This window comes from Balaenoptera musculus, chromosome 18, assembly GCF_009873245.2.
Source record: "Balaenoptera musculus isolate JJ_BM4_2016_0621 chromosome 18, mBalMus1.pri.v3, whole genome shotgun sequence".
NCBI lineage: Eukaryota > Metazoa > Chordata > Mammalia > Artiodactyla > Balaenopteridae > Balaenoptera > Balaenoptera musculus.
Genome location: NC_045802.1, coordinates 32,801,022 through 32,817,092, shown reverse-complemented (window position 1 = coordinate 32,817,092; position 16,071 = coordinate 32,801,022). Strand labels below are relative to the sequence as shown.

The following is a 16,071-nucleotide window of genomic DNA, read 5'->3' as shown; positions in this document are numbered from 1 at the left end:
CACCGTTATTTGCATACACTTTGTTGGGCATTAGGAGTCAAAACCCTTTCATCAGAAGCCAGAATAACTGGTAGAAAGAGGATTAAACAATTCATATGTGGAGCACACCACACAGGGTAACCTGAGAAGAGTGCTCCCTGGCTCACTGATAACCATCCTGTGTCCTAACACCACAAGCATGGTGCAAGAATGCATAGCACGGAGAATGCACAATGCAGTTTACCATGCAAGTTTTTGCTGCCTCACAGTACAGAATAGTGTTCAGGGTAGGGGAAAATCATCTAGTAACCTTTAAAAAATGTTTCTGCTATCGTCAGCACACTTGTGTCCCCCTCTCTCCCAATTCATATGTTGAAATCCTAATGCCCCGTGGATGGTATTAGGAGGTGGGGCCTTTTCGAGGTGCTTAAGTCATGAGGTGGAGCCTTCATGAATGGGATTAGTGCTTTTATAAAAGAGACCCACAGAGCTGTCGCTCTCCTTCCACCATTTGAGGACTAAGATTGTTTCAGACATAGTTTGTGACTAATCAGTGCTTGCCGTGACAGCATTAAATCGAATATGCATGTTTCAGAACACACCTCAAAGACAAACAGAAATGATTATTTTTAATAACATACCAACTTGAATAATAGAAAATATTATTACCTCCTTGTAGATAATGGAAGGTTGATTATAATCTAGGTTCATTTCTATATGAACATAGTAGATTTGGAAGAGGCTAAAATAACTTGTGGGTGGCTAAACATTATCTTTTTGGCCATACTGTGGGTGGAGTTGTGGAAACATTTTCCACATTCTCAGGTGGTTAGGACCTGCCTAAACAAGTTGACCTGACCAAAAGTTAATACCACATCCACCAGATACGGTGTTCACAGTGCCTGGCACATTCTAGGTGTTCAATAAATATTTGTGGACTAAATAAACGAATGGATATTTTTGGTACCAAAAGATGCAGCTGATTATGTTTGGATAAGTATGAAGAAAGTGACAAATATTTTCTACCCTTTCATGTAACACTATAATTTTTAACATAAAGAACTGAGAAAAAAATTACCGATTTCTGTGAAGTTACTTTAAAGATCTGGAGGAGTAGCCCCCAAAGTTATGCATTCAAGGTTTCTGTTGGCACATCCCCTTCCCCTCATGTCCTCTTAGTAACAGAGATGGGGACGGGAGTGGGGTGGAAATTGATAATGGCCTTCAGGGAAGAGCCATAAAAATGATGAGCAGGTAGATATATGACTATGAGAGAAGGCTGAGGGAATCAGGACTTTAGATGGGTGAAACGAGAATGAGGAAAACTTAATATTTTCCTTCAAGGATATGAAAGGTTATAATGAGGAATGTGCTGATCAGCTGCTCTTTACTGTCACAGAGGACGGAACTAAGAAAAAAGAGGGACACTTTATAGAGAAGTAGGAGAACTTCATGGTGAGGCCTATTAAATACTTGGCTCTATTACCGAAACGGGGAGTGGGGAGGTAGGAGACATCAGTGGTTCTCAAGTGTTCCTAATGAACCAGCATTATCAGCATCACCTGAAAATGTGCTAGAAATGCAAATTCTGGAACCGGGTCCCAGACCTACTGAATCAGAAACTCTGGGGTTGGGACTCAGCAACAGGTCATTTAACAAGCCCTTCAGGTGATTCTGATGGAATTTAGGTTTGAGAATCATTGGGATAAATAAATTCTCATGGATGCTTAGTTTCCAGATATCCTTGGGAAGCAAAAGTCTTGAAGAAATGAAGACTTTAAGCCTCTTCCAGCTCAATATTATCTGTATTTTATCAAGAAGACACCCTTATTATGGTAGTTTATATTCACCAATGCTAGAAACCTCAAGGAATAAAGGTTGTCTATTGGAAGATAAAATTATTGGTTGTTTTGGGATATAAACTAGATTGTAATCAACAATAGTGAAAACTGCTCCAGAGTAAAAGGGAATTCCTTTGCTCCAGAAGTTACTAAAGGTACTTCACAGAGAGTGTCACCTTAGGAAAAAAAAAAAAAAGAAAAAGTAAACCACTGACATTTGAATGTCAAAATTTCAGGATCTGGTGAGAGGTGTGGACACACAGAGTGATGATTATGATTAGGGATGCTCTTATGAGACAGCGTTAATGAAGAAATGAAGAATAATTTGTACTAGGGAGGGTGCTATAAAATAGGCACTCTTACGCTGCTAGAAAGATTGAAAAAGCTACAACCATAGTCTTTCTGGAGAAAAATTTGGCAGTGTGCATTAAGAAGATGTTCTACCTCATTAATTTACTAATTTAACTTTTCAGAACTTAACCTAAGGAAACAATCAGAGGTGTAGAATAGAATGTTTGTTGCAGTCTTATTTGTGGTTGTAAGAAATTTTAAAGCAATCCCTAATGGCCTGCAGATTTTTCCTGTATAGTCAAAGAAATAAAAGTGACAATATATAAAGGATATATATGTAAAAGAAGTATTCATATATTGTTTGTAGTGCCAAAACACACACACAAAAACCCAAAACAACCCAAACAAACAAAATCTAGAAACAAGTGAATGTCCTTCCTTAAGAGAATGGTTAAATAAACCCTGGTAATTTCATGAAATATTATGTTGACATTAAAAAGAATGAAATTTAAACCACTGTCTTAGAGGATTTTCCATAATGCATTGTTAAGTGATAAAAGCAAGATGAAAGGAAGAATTCATATGTTTTCATTAAAAACAACTCATCCATATATGTGTACATGTTTGATTATATTAGAATGTATGAATGTGAAAGCAAGCCAAAATATGTATTTAAAAAAACATGGCTATGATAAAATTAACATGCATAATAAGGCCCTGTTTATGTAAAGTTATACAAATGTATGTGTATTTATTTGTAGTAAGATATTTGAAAGTTTGTTTACTGACCATAGTTCTCTTTGGGTTGTAGGATTTAAGGTGATTATTGCTTTAATCCTTATTCTTTTGTATACTGCTTGATTTCTTTGTATAATGAGCATACAGAACATAACATTTTTTGTTGTTAAAAAAAAAAAAGCCCCACCAGTGGAAGTATAATAATGAACAGAATCCACTCTCTGTCATCATTTAGGAACTAGGAAACAAAGGAAAAGCTGTGTTGGAAAGTATGAATGACCAGAGATGGCTTTCATAGAGAAGTGTTGGATGAGGCTAAACAGAGGGGAAGGAGTTAAGGAGAAATGGTGGAAGGGGCATCAGACACAACAGTTAGAGGTGGTCTGTGCAGAAAAGGGCTCTGAGAGCCTAGAATTGTTTGCATTCTGAGAAGAAGGAATCCATGCACCTAAGGTCCACTGAGATGACTACACCAGCTCTGTTGGCGGCGGGGGAAGGTATGAGTTGGGGTATTTTCAGGAAGCTTTCCTGTTGATCCCTGGCATGCAAGTTACCTGTCCCTTCTGACTGTTAATGATTCCTATTATCTACACTCCCTCGAACATTCTCCGCTCTGCCCTGCTTGTACTTCTGGACAACTGAGGCAGTAAGACTGGGAGAAAAAAGCAGGAAAGGAGATCCCTGACTCCTGAGTCTCCCTGCCTCCTCCATTCTTGGGTCCCTGGTGAGAGGAAATGGGTTTCCCTTCTTATTCTCAATCAAACGCCCTGTAACTGGCTTCCTTATAGCGTTTACCAGTTTCTAGTTTCTTGTTGTTGTTAGTGGAATTATCTTTAAAGTTTTTTAACATTACAGTCTGATATTATAAGATGTAAAATTTAGGTTAAGCCCATATCCAGGGATTAATTTAGAAAGCACGGTCAAGACTGGTCAGCTAGGATGCTAATTAAGTACAGCTGAAGGGTCAGAAAGCACTCTATCAGAAAGGACCACACTCCAGAGGTAGCTATTGCAGGCCCTCCAGTTATCCACATCTCCATCAACAACAGATTGTTTCTAATTAGCATATTTGATGTCAGAGATAGGTTTCTATTTGCATAAAATGCAGCCTGTTGTTTAATGTGGGGAATATTAGAAAATGAGCTGTCAGTTGTGAAATTAAGGAATTTAATAGCCAATGAATGTTTAATAAATAACATAAATAGGGTATAAGAATCCAGCAAGGTTTGTGACTGTACCCTCAGGGACTGCACTTGAAAGGTCTGGTTTGTAGCCATGAACTCTAGACTCTGTCAGGCTATCAGGGTGACAGAATCCTGCCTCTGGAAACTTGGCATTGTCCTAAAATGAGCCTTTCATGCAAGTTAGTGGTTAAAACATCTGAAAGGGAAGAGAATGGAGGCCTTCTCCAGTCTACAGAAGTCATATGAATTTTTTTTAATACTTGCTTTGCTAATAAAATTTTAGTTAATAAACATCTATTGGTCTGACTTGCTTTAAGCATAACTTATTGTCTGGAAATGGCTGACTCTCTCTACTTGAAACTTCTTTGGTGGCCACCATTTTCTATAAAAGACCCTAAGAACTATGCATGTGGTCAAAAGGTCAGTTTGCAGTAGTTGGCATCATGTTTGTTGTATTCCTCTTTCCTTAGGCTGTAAACTCCTCATCTGGTTTATACACTGACACCTAGTGCAGGGGCTGCTACTGTAAGTGTGTAGAAATAACTAGGTTGTGAATCAGTTGGCTGTGCTCTCCAGTGCTCCTTCCTACTCTTCTCCAATCTTCCTGCTGAAAGTAATCAAAGAAGCTGGACCTTTTGACACTGCCCAGAGAACGACCCAAAGCTTCAATGAGTTCAGACAAGGAAAAGGGACTGTCTCCAGGCTGAGTTATGAATTTTACTCTTGGCCCTTAGGAAATATGTATTGTGGCCACATGTTTACACAAACTTCTTTTTAGGAGTGATTGTGAAACCATGCACCTCAGATTGGGACTTGAACATGTGTGCCAGGACTCGAACCCATCCAAAACTCAGATTGGGACTTGAACCCGGCCAAAACCCACAGTCTTCCAACTGAGATCACACACCTGGTTTCAGGACTTAATGAAGCTCAGGTTCTTAATGTCTCATCGCAGAAAGAATTCAGTGAGAGACAAAGTGATAGGTAAGAATTGTATTTAATTAATTTCTTTTTGGGCTGCGTTGGGTCTTCATTGCTGCGCGCAGGCTTTCTCTAGTCGTGGCAAGCAGGGGCTACTCTTCGTTGCCTGTGCAACGACTATAGTCACGGGCTTCAGTCGCGTGCACGGGCTTCTCATTGTGGTGGCTTCTCTTGTTGTGGAGCATGGTCTCTAGGCACATGGGCTTCAGTAGTTGTGGCACACAGGTTCAGTAGTTGTGGCACATGGGCCCCAGAACGTGCAGGCTTCAGTAGTTGCCATGCCTGGGCCCAGTAGTTGCGGCCTGCGGGCTCTAGGGCACATGAGCTTCAGTAGTTGTGGCACATGGGCTTTAGAGTGCAGGCTCAGTAGTTGTGGTACACAGGCTTAGTTGCTCCACAGCATGTGGGATATTCCCAGACTAGGGATCAAACCCATGTTCCCTGCATTGGCAGGTATATTCTTAATCACTGTGCCACCAGGGAAGTCCTGAAGTGGATTTATTTAGAGAGAAACATGCTCCACAGACAGAGTGTGGGCCACCTCAGAAGGTGAGAAAGGCACCAGGGTATGGGGGTTTTCAGTTTTTATAAGGGTGGGTAATTTCATAGGCTAATGAGTGGGAGGAGTATTCCAGTTATTTCGGGAAGGGGCAGGGATTTAAAGGAATTGGGCCACCAATTTAAAGGAATTGGTCCACTTTTTCATCCTTATGGTGGCCTTGGAACTGTCATGACGCTGGTGGGTGTGTCATTTAGCTTGCTGATGTGTTACAGTGAGCATATACTGAGGATCAAGGTCTAGTGGAAGTTGACTTGTCTGCCATCTTGGACTCATTTGGTTCTAATCAGTTTATGTCATGTCCTTGGGCTATGTCATTCTTTCAAATGTTGTGCCCTGCCCCCTTCCCTCCTGTTTCAGTTGTGGCAGATTGGACAAGTGGAAATGAAATAGTACGGTAATAAAAAGAGTGGTCGTAGAATCAAACAGCCTAGTTAAACTCTGCTCCTCTTCTTACTGGTATGATTGTGGGCAAGTTTCCTCATAAATGCAGTAGTGACTTACAGGTTTGCTGGGAGGATTAAAGGAGATAATACATGTAAAATATTTAGAAAAGAACCTGCTGCGCCTGAGGTAAGCTCTAGGTGATAATTAGCATTTCTTATTATCGTCATTATTTATACCAGGAAACACAGTTGTGAATAAAGTGGGTACCAGGTGCTCATTTCTCTAAGTAAGTGTTTTCAAACTGGGAAGAACATTGAATCATCTGGAGAGCCTGTTAAATATTTGGATTTTTACCCCCTGCCCCTGGAGACTGATTAAATGTCTCTGATCTGTAGTCAGAGATTCCCCTCAGGTGATCCTTCTGTTAAGCCAAGTTGGGGAACACTGCTTTAAGTGAGTAAGGAAATGAATTTCTAAGCACCTGCAATCATCTAGTTTAAAGTTGGTTTCTGATTGAGAAACCTGCCTGGGGCCATCTTTGGTGCCTCAGGGCACCTTTTGGTAGAGAGAGCTAATTTTCTTCCTTAAAGCAATAAGAATTTGGACTTTGGACTCTAAAACAGTTGGGTTTGAATCTGTTACTGGAGTGTGACCTCTAGCCTTTCTCAACTTCCATTTCCTTGTCTGTAAAATGTAAACAATAACAGTTTCCTCCCCCTGGGATTCTTGTAGGATTAAATGAGATTATTTATTTATCTACCTACCTACCTACCTATCATCATCATCTACCATATATCTATCTATTTATTAATTACCAAGCAAATTACTTTACTGAGCAAAGGCTCAGTAAGTAATTATAAATCATAATTAGGATTAGTCATAATCTGACCTCCCCTTCCAGTGTGGCTTGGGTAACCCCTACTGAGCCTTACCCTCCTGCTGGTAACAGCTATAAGTTCTGGACAAAACTGAAAAACCAGTGACCTAAAGGCATGAGAGAATGAACAAAAGCAGGCAGATTCTGGAGAGAAGCTGACACTTTAAAAAAGCAAACTGCATGGATGAATTACCCATTTTCCAATAGTATTTAGTCTGAGGGCAGGCCAAAATTGGCATCAAGATGTCACTAAAACTCTAAAAGAAAATTTTCAATTTTTCTGGCCTAAAGAACCAGAGGACAAGTTGGGGCAACCACAGATATTGACAAATGAAGGGGAAGTTCCAGAGACTTTGAGAGGGAGAGCTCCAAGTTCTGTTATAAAATCTGCCCAAATCTCTGGCTAAATGTCAAACCATGCATGGGACAGATTCCAGCCAAATATTAAAGAACTGAACTAAGTTTTAAGGTATTTTCCAAGAGACAATGTTTTCAGTTTGACTCCAACCAAGTAATTGTTTACTAAAACAGAAAATTTACACCGTCAGAGGAATATAAAAGAATTCAGTTTCTAAAACACAATATTTACAATGTTGAGGATACAATCCTGAATAACTAGACATTTAAAGAGCCAGGAAAGGGCTTCCCTGGTGGCGCAGTGGTTGAGAGTCTGCCTGCCAATGTGGGGGACACGGGTTCGGGCCCTGGTCTGGGAGGATCCCACATGCCGCGGAGCAACTAGGTCCGTGAGCCACAATTGCTGAGCCTGCGCGTCTGGAGCCTGTGCTCCACAACAGGAGAGGCCGCGATAGTGAGAGGCCCGCGCACCGCGATGAAGAGTGGCCCCCACTTGCCGCAACTGGAGAAAGCCCTCGCACAGAAACGAGGACCCAACACAGCCATAAATAAATAAATTTAAAAAAAAAAAAAAAAAAAAAAAAAAAAAAAAAAATAAAGAGCCAGGAAAATATGATCCATTCTCAAGAGAAAAGACAAATTCTGAGGTGGGCAAGGTGTTAGAATTAGCAGGCAGAGATTTTAAAGCGACTATTTAACTATGCTTAAGGATGTAAAGAAAAATATGTTTGCAATGAATTAAATATAGAAAATCTCTGCAAAGATAATGAAAAACCATTTGGATACTATAGAAATAAAAATACCATATCTTAAAATTTTAAAAAGTTACTGAAGTAGACTGTAGCTTAGCAGTAGACTGCAGATGACAGAGGAAAATCAGTTTACTTGAGATAGATTAATAAAAATTATCAAATCTGAATCATGGGAAAAAAGGTTGAAAAAATTGAATGGAGCCTCAACGTACTATGGAATGATATAAAAAGTCTAACATATGTAAAACTGAAGTCTCAGAAACCGAGGAGAGAATGAAATAAATCCTAATTCTAACCCTGATGTGAGTACATAGAGATAGGGTAAAGATGTAGAAGGAGGCATGAAGAAATTTACCAGAACCTCGCCCTGTGGGAAAAAATTCTTTTCGATGTCTTCCTCTATCATCTATTATAATCTTTCTAAACTTTCAAAATGCAAATAGCATCTCTTACTTGAAATGCTGATTCTTTTAAAAGTTCTCTCTCTTTGTTTTTCTCCCTTCCTTCTTTCTTTTTTCCTTCCTTCCCTCCATTCCTCCTCTTCCTTTTCCTTCTCCTTCCTCTACTACTACTACCTCTCCTCCTCCTCCTCCTTCTTTTTCTTTCTTTCTCTCTCTCTCTCTCTCTCTCTCTCTCTCTCTCTCCTCCTGTCAGCAAATGTTTATTGAGTTCTTAATACATTTTCTGGAGAACAAGAACTTTATCTAGTTCCTATTGCTGGCCTCCTACTGGAGAGTACCTATAAAGCTCTTTTCTTGGTTTTAAAGGTTTAATGCATGCTTGGGTTGAATTGGGGTGGGGTTCGATTCAGCAGCATTTTTCTCTTGCCTAATAGACTTTCCTGTTTTCCTTGCTCTCTGGAAATATATCCCTTAATCTTTTCCTTTGCTGTGCAACTGGAGTGGGTTTTAATATCTTAACACTGCTTTAAAATTTCAGTGGCTCATAGTTATCTTCCCAACAGAGTCTAAGATTTTTATTTTGAGATCTAGGCTCCTTGTGGCTTCCAGGCTCACCTTAAGCTCTCACCAACTCATTTGTACCCCACTGTGCCCTGTTGCTCCATGTCCTCATGTTTTCTCCTCCCCCTCCCATATCTGCCTGATGGAGGCCTATCCAGCAATAAGACAATAAATGAACAAAAACATATTCAGGTATGACCTCTGAGAATCAACCCAGATCATCCTAGAGAAAGTTAATGATTCTTTCTTTCATACTACCATATTAGATCAAATCTAAAACACAGTTTTTCCCCTACATCTTATCATTTCTGAAATCAGGGAGCCTTTATCATTGCTGGTATCTTCTGATCACTGGTGGCCAGGCAGACAGCAGTTATAACATGGTTGTTGTTTTATGCACATACTTAAAGTTGGTTATTATTTATGGAAACATGACTGAACAACTGCAAACCTTCATTGTAAACACACTATTTAAGGAAGGCTTTCAAAGAAGGATCATGAATCTTGTTTGAAATCTTTTGTTGACAACTTCTCCATAAAGTCAAGAAAAAAACGAGCAGATACTTGCAGAAAGAGTATCAGCAACTTGAAAGAAAATCCTACACTGTGTTGAAAGACATAAGCATGAAAAACTCTGACTCAAAAAGTAATATTGAAAAGATAAACTCTGAATTGGAAGAAATTTCAGGAGCATATTAATCAATTTATTTCACTTATATTTTCCTTTTAATGTACATACAATATAAATATGTATGTTCAAAATATATATGCAATGATATATAAGCTCTCTATGCACAAAGTACATGTATGTCATGTATATAGGAGATTTTTATAAATATTTCTTAAAATAAACTGAACACAACTTGTAAAGGAGAGCAAGAACCGACAAAACCAGCATTAAAAAGATCAAATGGGTCAGAAGCAGTCCTAGGTCAAATGTGCTTGAGGCACAAACCTCCTTGACTAATCGTCTCATTCACTTTTTGTTTAGATTGGCATTGAAAGTCTATTATCTCCACACCCAGAACACCTGACTCTAAGACTAGCCCTAGGAAGAATCCAGTAGTGACTATGATAGAAGTGCAAATAGAAGAGGAGTTGAATCCTACAAATCTAGTGTGAGTGGCTGTGTAGCCATGTGGTGGTGATAGATGGTCAGCACCCAGAGTGGTCTGGGACCATTGGGAAGAAGGTCAGATCTGAGAGATGCTGGGCTTATGGATATGGTCTTCAAACATTTTTTGCCCTCCTATGTATTTTTAAAATGACCTCAAAGATTTTTTACCATAATTTAGATAATTGCAAAAAGATGCAGTTTCTGGTATTTTCTAAATATTGACATTTAAGTGTGAAACTGTTACATCACCCTTTTAGATGTATCCAGTGGAATCTAAATACCATAATGATTTAATATCCATTATCATCCAGTTTAAATATATATAATTATGCTCTTAAGTTTAGAAACTTTTATAATTTTCCCTGTCTCCTTGAACTTGAGTTTCTGATTTCAGGAAAGCAAAGTATGCCAAAAAGATTCTATCAGCTCTTTTCCTTCCTGGCTGCTTGAAGATCCGCCGCCATTATGAATGACACGGTAACTATCCGGACAAGGAAGTTCATGACCAACCGACTACTTCAGCGGAAACAAATGGTCATCGATGTCCTTCATCCTGGGCAGGCAACAGTACCTAAGACAGAAATTCGGGAAAAACTAGCCAAAATGTACAAGACCACACCAGATGTCATCTTTGTGTTCAGATTCCGAACCCATTTTGGTGGTGGCAAGACAACTGGTTTTGCCATGATTTACGATTCCTTGGATTATGCAAAGAAGAATGAGCCCAAACACAGGCTTGCAAGACATGGCCTGTATGAGAAGAAAAAGACCTCGAGAAAACAGCGAAAGGAACGCAAGAACAGAATGAAGAAAGTCAGGGGGACTGCAAAGGCCAATGTTGGTGCTGGCAAAAAGTGAGCTGGAGATTGGACAACAGAAGGAATAAAGACTCTGCAGTGACTGTGTCTGTGGTGATTGTGCAGATTTTTCATGAGACAGTTAATAAACTAAGACTTTTTACATAAAAAAAAAAAGATTCTATCAGACTTATCAAATGAGAATTAATTTTACCTATAATTTTAAAATTTATAGGCACCCTGTTTACTCAAACCCAGTGTACACTCAGAAAAGATAGGGAAACTAAATATAGTGTTAATTTTATTCCACTTTTGCCAGTATTATATTTTGATAAAATACTTTTATTTTATCATGTGGCTTAAATAGTTTTTCATCTAAAACTTAGAGTAGAAAATTTAGCTCATTAATGATCAACATAGAGATTACTTAAAAAGCAAAGGCACATAGTCAAACTGATTAACTTAGACTTAACTTCATCTCAGAAGATGTCTAACTTCATTTTTTTGGAAAAAAAAATTTAAAACATTTTTAGATCATTATAGATTCACAGAAAATTCCAAAACCAGTAGAGAGAGATCTCATGTACCCTTCACCCAGTTTCCCCCACTGGTTACATCTTACGTATCAAAACCAGGAATGTTAGATCTTTTGTTATAGTCACAAATCTTTAAGGCTCTATTAATTGTTTTCAGTTCATTTCTCTTTCTGTTGCTCAGACTGTGTAATTTCTATTGTTCTGTCTTTTAGTTAACTGATTTTTTCCTCTGTCTTCTCATCCTGGTGTTGACCCCATACACTGAGCTTTTAAAATTTCAGCTATTGCTTTTTTTGGTTCTAAAATTTCCATTTGGTTCTCTTTTTTTATATCTTCTATTTCTTTGCTGAGATTTTCTATTTCTTTTCTGAACCTTCCTATTTCTTAAAATTTGTTTAAATCATGTCCGTAATTGCTGCTGAAACATTTTTACCATGGCTGCTTTAGAATCTCTATCAGATAATGCTACCATCTGTCATCTCCATGTTGGGGTATGTTTGATTATCTTCACTCATTTGAGTTAAGATTCTCCTGGTTCTTGGTATGATGAGTGATTTTTTTTATTATATCCTGTATATTTTGAGTATTGTGTATTAGACTCTGGATTTTATTTAAATATTTTGTTTTAGCAGACTTCCTCTGACAGCATGCTGGTGGGTAAATGTGGACACCACTCAGTTGCTGTCAGGTGCAGGTAGATGTCCAGATTCCATGAACACTCTGGGAGAGGGTGCCTTTGTTACTGTTGGACAGGGGTGGATGTTTAAGCTCCTCATATGGCCTCCACTGGGATCTCTTCTTACCACTGAGTGGTGGTGAATGTCCTGGCTCCCTGCTTAGCCTTGTCTGACACCACCCTGGCAGTAGGAAGGCACACCTTGGGAGTGGGAGTATGGCCTTGACTTTTTTCATGGTATGTGGCTGGAGTAGGGCAGTATTGTCTAAAAGTTTTCTTTCTTGCTGGGTAACCCTTTCCTGGCCCTTTGGCTAGAGAAAGCAGGCTTTGGGGGGGATTTTTTTCCCCCTGTACCTGTTGGTGTTTCTGGCTTCTCTGGTGCCCAGTCTACAATATATAGAAGGCAAACAGAAAAACTAGGGAACTTATCCCTGTGCTGTTCCATAGGTCCCAAGGTCCCTCACGGGTCCACCTTCTTCCTTTCAGAGTCTTCTTGTTTGTTTTTTAATATAATGTCCTGAATTTTTTTTTCACACACACACACTGTATTTTATTTTTACAAGAGATAAATAGACTGACACCAAGCATTGTACATGGATGACCACAATAAAAGCAACAATGACTGCAATTACCAAACACGAAACACACTCATACTATGTCATAATATTGTATAATGTCCTGAATTTAAAATTGTACTTAGTTGGTGGAATATAGAGAAGTGTGTCTACTCCATCTTTTCCTAGAATTGGAAATCTCTCTGACTTCATTTTTAAATTAAATAAATGTATCAGTAAGTGGGTTTTGAAGTATATAATGGAAACTCTGAAGAAAGAAATTATAGAATACATCTTATAAAAGTGATTAGTAAAACTGTTAAATCAATATTTAAATGTTTTTGATTTAATACATCTAACTTATCCATTTTATACTAAGACATAAAAACAAAATAATTCAATATATAGTTTATCATTACTTAATTTGTAACAATGTAGTGTAATGTATAGGTAAAATTATGTCACCAAAAAATTAGAGATTATAGTAAAAATCATGACATTTCTTAGGTAAATATGTGTGCATGTGCATACGTGGTGTGTGTGTGTGTACATCATATTTTGGTGTCTGGCTTTTAAGTATAATTAAATAATATTCAGCTATACACATAAGTAATAACTCCATTAGTTTAGTTTGACACTATGATCAAAGTGCCTACGTATGAAACAAAAGAGAAAGGTATATAAACTGCTGAAAATGAATCAGTCTGGCAGCTAGCATAATTTTCTATTTTATTAATAGCAGGTAGAAATACTAAACTTTTCATAAGATGAAGATTAGAATAAATATTTCAAGATATGAATAGATAAAATAGTTTTAACTACCTTATTTAATGATACACACTAATTTCTGAAAGAAATCTTATAGAGGTTTATATGTGGGTTTTACCTAATCTATCTTGCAAAATTTGGAATCCTAGGAAACATTCCACTTACATTTAAAAGATCTGTGTCACTAACTCATACTGTTTAGGCTGATGGAAGGTGCTTTTCTTTCTTCTGATGCAAGCTGCTTTTTTACCGGCTAATAACATGTCTTAGGGATGAGCACTGAGAATAGCTGAAAAGAAGTGCTTATATTTAAATACATAAAAAGAAGGGACCATTTTTAGACTTCAATATTTCCCACAGATACTCCTTTTGCCTTACTCTCAACAGATTCTCCCTCATGAATAATGAATCTTTTGATAATAATCTGAGTATAGAAGTAAAGTCATTAAGCAAAAATGATCGTTACTCCCACATTATTTTATTTTATTTTTATTATCATTGGCCCCACTTTATTGTATATGTGCTTTTAGAACATACAAACAGGGACCAAAATTTTTCATTTTTAATGCCCACCCTCATTATTATCAGAAGTACATAAAAAAGAAGAAACGACTGGAAGCTGTAAGAACTTAGAGGGTCTTGCGTAGTCATGAAAGAAGGTCCTCTCCCCTGATGATTCTTACAGTGGGAGTGGGGAGTGAGGCTGTGGCTCACTTTTGGTAAAGCAAGAAAGGGGCTCTTGGTGAACCCAGGTGCATTATCAGGCAAATCCTTCTTAGGAAAGGGTATGAGTGGAGTCTGAGAACCTGGAAATTGATTTTCTTAAATCTATAGGGGGATTCTGGTTCAAGGTGGTGACGTAAGAGGATCCTGAACTCATCTCCTCCCACAAACACACCAAATCTTCAGATACATATAGAATAACTTCCTCTGGATAAAACCTAAAAACTGGCTACACATCAGGCTCCTACACATCAGGCGAATGAGAGGAGGCCCACATAGCTCAAAGCACGTAGGAGAGGCCGGGACACAATCTAGTCATAAACCCCACCATGGTATGGCAACTATAGTTAATAATACTGTATTGCATATTTGAAAGTATCTAGGAGAATGGATCATGAAAGTTCTTATCACAAAATATTTTTTTGTAACTATATGTGGTGATGGATGTCCAGTGAACCTATTGTGATGATCATCTTGCATCTTGATACAAATATGGAATCATTACATTGTACACCTGAAACTAATGTAATGTTATGTCAATCATACCTCATTTTTAAAAAAAGGAATGCCCAGACAACTATAGGAATTCCCATACCCCTTGGAAAGCCTTTATACTCCCAGGGCTACGAGTATCCCATTTGACCATCCCTGCTCCGATCACTGCCTTAGCGTGTGGACCTTGGGACATGAGAGGGAACGAGAGAACTGACATGATATCAAAGCCCTAGGAAGAGTGCCTCTTTCAATAACTGTTAGATTATCAGTGTGTTTGGTGATAACAGTGACACAGAAGTTGTGAGAGATATCAGGACACACGCTGAGTTTGAGAACTTAGAATTGCTTTTTTTAGCATTGGTTAGAATAACCATACATTCCCTTTTTGTGCACTCTTGCTTATTTGTGAAATTTTGACTCTTTTCATTAAAATTACATGGGGTAATCACCCATTGATAGAGGTTTAAAATTAGCTGGAAGGGTACAAGGATCACTATTTGGATTAATTAATTCAAGCAATGATGCTCTCTCAGGGCTAGTAATACCGCACTATGCTCCCTTTCTCATGTGACAAGTTTGACTTTTGTGGATAACATTGGCATTTGTGTATAAAGGAGACAAAAACTTGCAAGTTGCTTGTACAGCAGTTAGAGAAATCCTTTGGATTTTTGTAGCTAGAATGAAGAAGATCTATTGGTTAAGGATCATTAAAATTGTAAGGCAGAGATTGGGAGCTGATGTTGCATAACATCCTTGAGTAGAAAAGAATGAATTGATATCATCATTGCATCTAAAACGACAGAGTAGAAATTTTATGTCAGGACCTACAGGCATATTATCAGCCTCCAGGTCCTCACCATCCCCTTTCATTCAGGCTCAGTGTGGTTAGTTTGCAACTTGTCATTTCCGTCATTTGCAAAGTCTGATGAGAAGCCAGATTTGAAGGTGATGGAAGAAGGAAATTATATGGAGTAAGGTCCGGGAGGCCAACAGCTAGGGTGGTCCTCACTGAAGTTAGAACTCCCAGTTTCCTGAAGAGAAATTATGCATTGGAATGCACGGTCTATGTGTCTGGATGTCACCCATTCACCCACCTGGTTCTGTATCCAGTCAAGGAGGATCACTTGGGGAGCTAAATTTCTATCCACCTTGGAAGAACCCCTCTGAATCAAGAGTGGGATGGAGTACTTGCTTCTTTTATTTAAAGTATTCCCAGATCTCCATTTACAATTTTGTTAGGTCCTTCATGAAAAATTCCTTTGGATAAACTATAATTAATTTATGCCAGAAGAACAAGACAACAGAAATTGTGCTTCTTTTTACATGTTATGTCTGACTGAATTGATTCTAATCAGTAAATCTGTACATTTGAACTTAATTTTGGTGCTTTTCTCAGTAAGCCCATAGTAGTTATGAGCTTGGGATGGAGGGTTTATGGAGATATCTTTTAATGGCCTTGATGTAAAGTACCAAGGAAGTTTATAATAGTTTTAATTG

At 38.3% G+C, this 16,071-nt stretch overlaps 1 protein-coding gene across 1 annotated transcript; it reads left to right on the top strand.

Moving 5' to 3' along the window:
* The first annotated feature begins 10,465 nt into the window (after positions 1-10,465).
* LOC118884191 (40S ribosomal protein S24-like) lies at positions 10,466-10,899 on the top strand. The gene has a single exon (XM_036831650.1). The coding sequence runs from the start codon at positions 10,491-10,493 to the stop codon at positions 10,881-10,883; it is 393 nt and encodes a 130-aa protein (XP_036687545.1). The 5' UTR covers positions 10,466-10,490; the 3' UTR covers positions 10,884-10,899.
* Positions 10,900-16,071: the final 5,172 nt, after the last annotated feature.